General features: G+C 40.1%; 1 protein-coding gene across 1 annotated transcript; it reads right to left on the reverse strand.

Annotated features, from left to right (window-relative positions):
* Positions 1-3,031: 3,031 nt before the first annotated feature.
* On the reverse strand, positions 3,032-8,218 carry zfand1 (zinc finger, AN1-type domain 1). Its single transcript, XM_012853176.3, has 8 exons — positions 8,099-8,218; positions 7,693-7,735; positions 6,670-6,709; positions 6,338-6,465; positions 6,126-6,217; positions 5,675-5,793; positions 4,480-4,635; positions 3,032-3,266 (listed from the first exon to the last, which is right to left on the reverse strand). The coding sequence occupies exons 1-8, from the start codon at positions 8,151-8,153 to the stop codon at positions 3,090-3,092; spliced, it is 810 nt and encodes a 269-aa protein (XP_012708630.2). The 5' UTR covers positions 8,154-8,218; the 3' UTR covers positions 3,032-3,089.

An 8,218-nucleotide genomic window follows, 5' to 3' on the forward strand; every position in this document is an offset into this window, starting at 1 on the left:
AAAGTACATTAGGAAAAAAATTAAAAAACAGTTACCCAGTCCGTGAAAAGTCCCAAATGTGTTTGCGTACATGATATTCCATGTCGTTTCTTTACTTATGTATTCACAAGGAATACTTTACAGTCTTGTGCAGGAAATTGAAAGAAAGAAAAAACTTATCTGCAAAGCTAATTTTAGTTACATAACATAAAAGGACGTGAAAGCACAAATTAAAAATGTAACGTATTAATGAGACCACAACCCCAACAAGAGTTAGGTCAGTGAGGCATTTGTCACTAATGTCTGAGGTGTTAGTTTGTGTGGCGTTTGGTATGTTGGCCAAAAATATTAATATTTGTGTTTCATCACATCAGAGCACAGTCTTCCACACGTTTGCTCTGTCCCCGACATGGTTTGGTGCAATTTGCTAAAGGGCCAGTCAGTGGTATTAATCCCTCCAGGAAATCTAATAAAGGTTCTGAGGCTTTCATCCTGATACCCAATGGCAGCCTGGGCACCATCCTTTATCCTGTACAGGTCTGCATGGACCGACACTGACCCTCAGGGAGCCAGTGCTGAACCGGCCAATTCTGGTGCTTTCTGGTAAATGCCAGTCGAGCTCCACGGTGCCGGCTAGTGAGCACAGGGCCTACTGGAGGATGTTGGGCTGTCAGGCCACCTTCATGAATTTCTAATGGTTTGGTCAGAGACGTTCACACCAAGCTGAGGGTCCCTTTAAAGAGCTCTAGCAGTGCTCATCCTGCTCCTCCTTCCGCAAAAAAGCAGATGCCGGTCCTGCTGAGGGATTAAGGACCTCTGACGGCCCTGTCCAGCTCTCCTAGAGTTGGATAAAAGGTTAAAAGGAAGCGAGAAAGATACCAAACATAGGAGGTGCTTCAAAACTGCCACAAATATTACAGGTTCCAGGCAAATGGCATCAGAAGAAACATATAACAGAGATCTTGTGTTCCCAAAATCCACTCCAATTCACATTGTTCTTCCATGGATGTTTCCTGAAATCATGGTGTATTTTTGCAAAAAGTAAAAAGAGAGTGCTAACTAGATTATTTAAAAAAAAAATCTACTTAGAGGGTTAAAAAATAAACAGTAACGTGTGGGTCTTGGCATATTCAACCTTGTATTTGAAATAACAATGTCCACTGTCCGCATATCAGATCCTTCACTAATTTCACTACTATTTACTAATTTTCAACCTCTGCAGCCATCACAACAAAGCTGCACACTTGTGCCCACTCTTAGGCTGTAAGCATTTCACCTTTATTATCAATTGCATGGATCTTTCCCAACTCCAGATGCTTTATACTTGAATCCTAATCGCTTTAGTAGATCAACACATTTCGAGGTGTGCATCATTTTTAGGTGGCTTCGATTTCTCAGGCAAAATGGCCCAAAGAATAGCTTTAACTGACCGGAAAAGTCAAATATGGTCAAATTCAGTGGTATGCAGTACTCCTGAACATGATAATGCACCAGGGCTCGGGTCAGGGAAGCACCAAACGTTTTAGTTTCTGAAAAACAAACGTGAAGCCACCAGGAAACCCACTCTCCTGCCGCGGTGTCATATTCCTCCTGAGCTGCAGCCAACCCGGAGAAGCCAGAAGCACAAGGTGTCCAGGGCTCAGAGATACAGAGTAAGGAGGGCTGAAACCTGACAAGAACTATCTAATGACAGATCAGCTAAAAGTTTGATGAACTGAGACGATGAGAGCGACTCCCGACAGACCAGGCGAACGGCCTGACGGCTGGGTCAGTAACGGCCACGGTGCTCCACTTCCAGCAAGACACCAGAAGGGTGGAGATGAGGCATCGGCTGGTGTTAGTAAAGATGAGCCAGAGGTTCAAGATGGAACTCAAAATTAACAATAACTTAGCAATTATAGGCCACTTTGTATCAGAACTTTCTTCCAGCTTGATTTTGAAGCGGGACTCTCATCACATGCGTCCCTGTACTCCTCTGCCTGGTTGGCCACCGAAGCCCTTAAAGATGAATGAATAACAACATCGCCCCCTTCCTCATTAACACAACGGAGAACCTGTGGACCCTTCCTAACAAGCAGACTTACAGTGAAGGGAAACATCTTTCTGAACAGGCCCTGGGAGGCAGCTGTTGCCACTACACACACAGAGCAAAAAAAAATGGATCCTCAACGGATCAAGAAGCTTAAAGACTCCATGAACCGATGCCAAGGGAGCGTTGTTGTTAAGAAGGGGGTTTCATTAATCATATGTTCGAAAATGTCAGGAACATTTCTTTTTAAAGTTTGAGTTATTCTCACGGTTCAGATTAAAATAAACGAGTGCGACAGGAACACTTTCACTTAGTTACATGATCATCCTGCACATGAAGTTTCCTAATAATTGTGCACACGTGTCTTAAGACTATTACAGGCTTCTTTTTTTCTTTTTAGGAAACTTTGTGGCTGTGACTTCAGGTCAATTATAGCCCCGTAAATGCAAATGCTGGCCCTAGAATCACATTTAATAACATGAGGTGTATATATTAAAACAACATTCGAAACAGTTTAAGAAAGCCAAAATCTGTCTTTTAACCTCTGAAACATTCGGGTTTGGGATTCGTCAACATCTGGGACTGACTGGGAGCACTGCCTCAGCTCAATAATAAAATTAATCCTCAAACTCGCCTGATAAGCGTGTGCAAAGGGTGAGACGAAAACACAAAGCAGGACTGTTTACGAAACCGGTTTAGTTCAGAAGGAAATGGTTTTTATTTACAGGTATCAGAGTAAAGGAAGCAAAATACAAATACAAACCCCACTTTTCTGTTTCATACTTGTGCTCTTTAGAGCTAAACTCGTGTTTATTTTTTATCTTATTTCCAATTTTGTTTTAATGTATCAAAAAATCTAAGGGCAAAAAAAAAAAAAAAAAGTTTGTGATTGCCAATAAAAAAGTAAAAAATTCAGTACTTTATTTCCTAAATGTTGTACTTCCATGTACCCTCAAATCAAATCTAGCGCTACTATTAAGTATATCCAACTAACTTCTGCCACACGTCAGAGTAAAACCCAAATCCACAAACATGATCGATTTTTATTCACATAAATACAAATTTGCACACATCCTCCATGTCAGGTCTGGGTAATGTAATCAGAAACGTCCTCTACTCCGGTGCATTCGTTGTCCAGGTATTCCAGGATCACATTGCCTCCGTTATGCAGCGGAGCTTCTGGGTGAGCCAGCAGAGAGAGCAGGGAGTCATCCATCTGGAGGGCCTGGCCCGTCTCAGGATGACAGAGACGCAGCTTCTGTACATGGACACATGGGTTGATGTTAATACTGATGACCCCCAGCTACAGAGCAGGGGCATTGAGTACATTACGCTCTCTCTAATGATGTTATTAATATTTTAGAATGGAGATTTCTGCATGCTCGACGTCTTACAATTGAGACCCAATGACTCTTCTTTAGCTTATTTTTCCCCCTGTTTTATTTTAGGAGCCACGTTGCTTTTAGTTTACTCTCAAAAACAGCAGTGTCCAAACTTTTTACCCACAAGGGCCAAAAATCATCAAGTCAGAAGTGCTGGCAGGCCACAAAAGCACCTGCTCAACAGTAAACTACACGCGTAAACACTCGAGTAAAACAATAGTCATTTCTGAGGAGAAGGGATGTGTAAAACGCTGTAGATTCAAAGCACAATAAAAAGGGGGTTTGTAGGTTTGCCTTAATAAAAGAAACACAATTCAATTGTCTATTTTCCGTGGGGATCGACTGATTTTTATTATTTTTGTCTATTCTCAGCAATAAGAGTGGATTTCCGTCTCTCTTTCATCCCAAATGTTTGTTACATTTGGCCAAGTTAAAAAAAAAAAAAATCAACTAAATGAAGGGTTTGAGTGCACCCTGTTGCTGGAAATTTATGGAACTGATACTAAAAAAAAATAAGAAAAAAGCATTATTATTTTTTATTGCGATCAGGGGCCGCACAAAAATCAGTCCAAGGGCCTCAAAGACTCCCCGGGCCTCACTTTGGACATCCCTGCTCTAGGAGTGTTAACACACAAGCAGTATGCCTTTATTTTTCCATCTTTCCCAAATGTCCAAATGAAACTTTTCCTTTAATCCTGTCCATGTCTTCATCTCTCTGCTGGGACCATCTCTGTGACAATAAACCAGTCTGTGAAGGTCTGCAGCATTTTCCATTTAACCAGGAATGGTTTGGGGATATTCAGACAATCAGTCAACAGACAACATATCCAAAAAACGGCAATACATTCCAATAGGGCTGCGCATTGAGTCAGATCTTTATAGAAATTTTAATTTCAGCTCAGCACGAACACAAAAACATTTTTTAACGGACAGAAAAACAAGTATTATTTTGCTTTTATTTAATTGTGCTTAGATTCAGCTCCCTGCAGCTTAGCTTTATTTTGAAGCCGGAGCTTCTCATGTGTTAAGAAAAAAAGAAGAAAAAAAAACCGCGCCTGGGCTTATCCTCATCTCTCCCTCTTTGTTTACCTTGGCTGTCAGAACATTGTTGTTGTTCTTGAGGCCGGCTAAAGAGGCTGCATAATCCACCACTTTACCCACGCTCCACTTCGAAGAGAAGAACATGGGCCGGCTGCCGTCTTTGGCTTCTTTTGGAAGATAAACCTGCAAATAGGTTCTTTCCGTCTGGAAAGCACATAAACAAGAGCAAGGAATGGTGGGAAAAAAATGGCAGGGGATAAATTATTGCAACATATTCAGCGTTCCTACAAATTTTTCCAAATACAAATTCCAGATTTATTCCAGACTCTACTTTTTGCTTCTTAGTCATTAAACTTTTAACATATAAATTAAAGTTTTATACAGATTTTTTCCAGGTATTTCCAGAGTGGGTGGGCTTTAAGGAACCTGCAAATCCCAAAAACTGTACAGAAGGAAGAAAGGAAGGAAGGAAGGAAGGATGGAAGGAAGGAAGGAAGGAGGACCCAAAAAAGGTAGGTATGAGATGCTTTTATGCACTCTCTGATGAAAACGCATAAAAGCATATGACCCCCGTGTTATTTTTCTTTGCTCTTATTGCACTTCCAACTTTAAATTCATAAAAAGGAAGGAAGGATACAAGACAGGAGGGAAGGACACAAGGAAGCGTAGAAGGAGCAATACAAGAAAGAGAACAAGTAACGACACAAGGAAGGAATGAAACAAGGAAGTATAGAAAGAATGATACAAGGATGCGTAGATGGAATGATACAAGAAATTAAGGAAAGACACGAGGAAGGAAGGAATAGCAAAAGGAAGCATAGAAGGAATGATACAATAAAGGACATAAGGAAGTGTAGGAGTAATACAAGAAAGAAAAGAAGTAAAGACATAAGGAAGGATGGAATGACACAAGGAAGCATAGAAGGAATGATACAAGAAAGGAAGGAAAGACATAAGAAAGGAATGACACAAGGAAGGATGGATAGGAAGGGAAGAAGGTAGTGCACAAGGATGGGAAGAAAAGGAAAGGACTAATAAAAAAGAAGGAGAAAGGGAGAGGAGGAAGAAACCAGGGTAGGAAGATATATTTATAAGAAAAATCTATGTTTTCCAATATTTTATTACTTTTATTTTCCCCATTCTCTTTCAGAATCAAACTCCAATTCTCCAAACTGCGCAAGAATCCTACATGTAGTTCCAAACAGCTGAAGCTATGATGGTGGTGGGGGGGGAAGCGATTTACCTGTGGCAGTCCCTTGTCTCCGGCAGCATGCAGCTTCAGCTTCATCAGGGCTACCTTTGCTGCGGTGGCAGCATTCTTTGCTCCTCGGCGCCCCCTGCTTTTGGCTCCATCCTTTGACTCTGAACAGAAACAGGAACATCTCTGCTGCTTAAAGTGTCTAAATGATAGAATCTATAGTGACATGCAGAAGCATTCATACCACACATTCTTCAAATTGTTGTCACATTCCAAATAAAGTATTTGGTTTCTCTGTTACACAGTAGAGCATGACTATGGAATGGCAGGAAAATTATTCACAGGTTTTTTTTTCTCCCCGAAACACTAATCCTAAAAATGTGGAACACACCAAAGCTCGGTTGAAATATATGTAAATTTAACTGAACAAGATAGCACAAGCAAAAAAGTCTGAATCTACTGAAAAAGAAACAATGCCATGGCTTGTTTCCCTGACCTAAAATCTTTTGCACCAACTCCTTCGTAGCCGCCATTCGAGGCTTCTGGACCTCCAGCTTCTCACACTTGTGATCATCTTGGTGACGATGGCTGCAGGACGCGAAACAAAAAAGTAGCTGTTCGGTTTGGTTCAGAGACGAGACACAAGAGAACCCATACCCTCCACCTCCGCTTTGATCTGCTTAAAGTCTTAAAAGAAAAAAGACCTACGCCAAACAGAAGTGCTTTTCACATTGCGGACATAGAACTGGCAGCGGTTCTTTTCCCTTGCAGCCCTCAAAGGAGCAGGGATAACTCGTGCTGCCGCCAGTGCCGCGAGATTCCCTTGTTGCTGTTTCCTAAAGAAAGGAGTAAAAAAAAAAAAGTATGAGCAAAACACGTCACAGCTTGAATTAGATTTAGAGTTTAGGTAAATCTAAAAAAAAGCAGTTCTAATCTTAGCAAAGAAACCCCCACATGTCAGCATTATAGTATTATAAAAGCAGCACTTCCCAGACTGATGCAAGCTGTTGTCTCCACCGTAAAGAAAACACGTGACCTACCTCTGGACAGGAGTGCGCCTCTCTGCTTCTGTGCTCCAGACTGCGCAGGATGCAGAAAAACAAAGAAAACAACAAGATGAAAATAACACATTTTACTGCAGCGTTAGTCCCTTTCTTCCACGTCACAAATCAAGGCTTGGTTTCCCTCTCAAATCTGATTAAAAATTCTCCTAATTTTAAAAACCTCTCATGCCCATAAAAGCCTTTTAGAAGAAACTACAATTGCTTAAAGTAGTCTATCAGTCCAAAAGCCAAAGACGGTTCACGCTGTGAAAATAAACATACAATCGCTTTTAGTTTAAAATATGAAGATCAGACTCATGTTTGATACTTAAAGTAATAAAAATGCAAGCAAAACAGTGTGGGCAGTAAAAAAAAAATAGCTGCGTTTGGCCGTATGTGTGCAACATTCGCAAACCTTGTCTGAACTTTTCCAACCACTGTCTACTGTTTTATACATCGTCTTATAATGTGTTGTACAGTACTGAATTCCACCGTGCAGATTTTAATGAATATAAACTTCCATTAAGCATTGACTCATTCAAATGTATACTCTAAGCCCAGCTTTATTATATAGTTTAACAATTAAAAGCATTTTCTGTCTGAAAGCAAATTCTGAGCTAAGAATTAACCATCATGTTTAACTCAACAAAATCTAAACTTTATCCATTATAAACCGTTTAGAAATCTGAAAGAAATTTAGACAAATAAACAAGTATAGAAGAAAACATTAGAAAAGTTTTTTTTGGTTTATTGAACAGGGACCAGCTATAGCAGCATTAATCACAAAATAAAAAAAAGTAAAGTTTCGTACCACATTATAGCTCTTAGAGCTAATTTCCATCAGGACTCCAGGACACATACAATGTTTTATTTTATGTTTTTGCTTGCTTGAGGAAAAAACACTTTGCAATTTTCTCCATCACCACTGATGACCTGAATCCTGTCACTTGTTCTGAGCCCAGACAACTTTAGGCAACTTTTAAATACAGTTCCAGTCATCATTAAGGAGTTTAAACTTACCAGTAAACACCACTGCAGGAATCACACACAAATGGAAGGAAATCTGTAACAAGAATGCAGAAAACAAACTAAATCAAAGTTATGATGAATTAGTTTTATGAGGTTTTAAAAGCCTCTGACTGAACTACAAACCAATTAAACTGACACTGGATCGATTCAGCTATTTTCATAAAATAAAAACTATCAGGTTTGACTCTGTCTGGACAAAATTCTTCAAAATTGAAATTGAAAGATGGAGTCAAACAGCAGCTAAGCTAACTAGCCGCTAGCCTTCCTGCTAGCTAAGTATGCTAAGGAAGACAACAACCACAGGCTAACAATGCTAGGAAGAAGTCTACCGAATCGTATTTAAGGACACCAACGTTGTCTTTTTATTTATAATGGTTCCGATTAAATTGAAACGAACCTTTCAGATTGCAGGAATTAACCTGACAATGTTTTCCAATTTCTAATTCAGCCATTAGCTAGCACCGTTAGCCATATTAGCGTGTCCGCTTCTGTGGTTTACTGGCGGCTGACAAACAAC

The sequence above is a fragment of the Fundulus heteroclitus genome, chromosome 21, assembly GCF_011125445.2.
Source record: "Fundulus heteroclitus isolate FHET01 chromosome 21, MU-UCD_Fhet_4.1, whole genome shotgun sequence".
Taxonomy (NCBI): domain Eukaryota; kingdom Metazoa; phylum Chordata; class Actinopteri; order Cyprinodontiformes; family Fundulidae; genus Fundulus; species Fundulus heteroclitus.

What these genes read in the sequence shown, in the direction of transcription:
- zfand1 (XM_012853176.3), bottom strand. Translation starts at nt 8,153, where the DNA reads ATGGCTGAATTAGAAATTGGAAAACATTGTCAGGTTAATTCCTGCAAT. An exon ending in GTTGGTGCAAAAGATTTTAG is followed by an intron (nt 5,794 to 6,125) that starts GTCAGGGAAACA and finishes GTTTCTGTTCAG; the next exon opens with AGTCAAAGGATGGAGCCAAA. An exon ending in ACAATGTTCTGACAGCCAAG is followed by an intron (nt 3,267 to 4,479) that starts GTAAACAAAGAG and finishes GTCCATGTACAG; the next exon opens with AAGCTGCGTCTCTGTCATCC.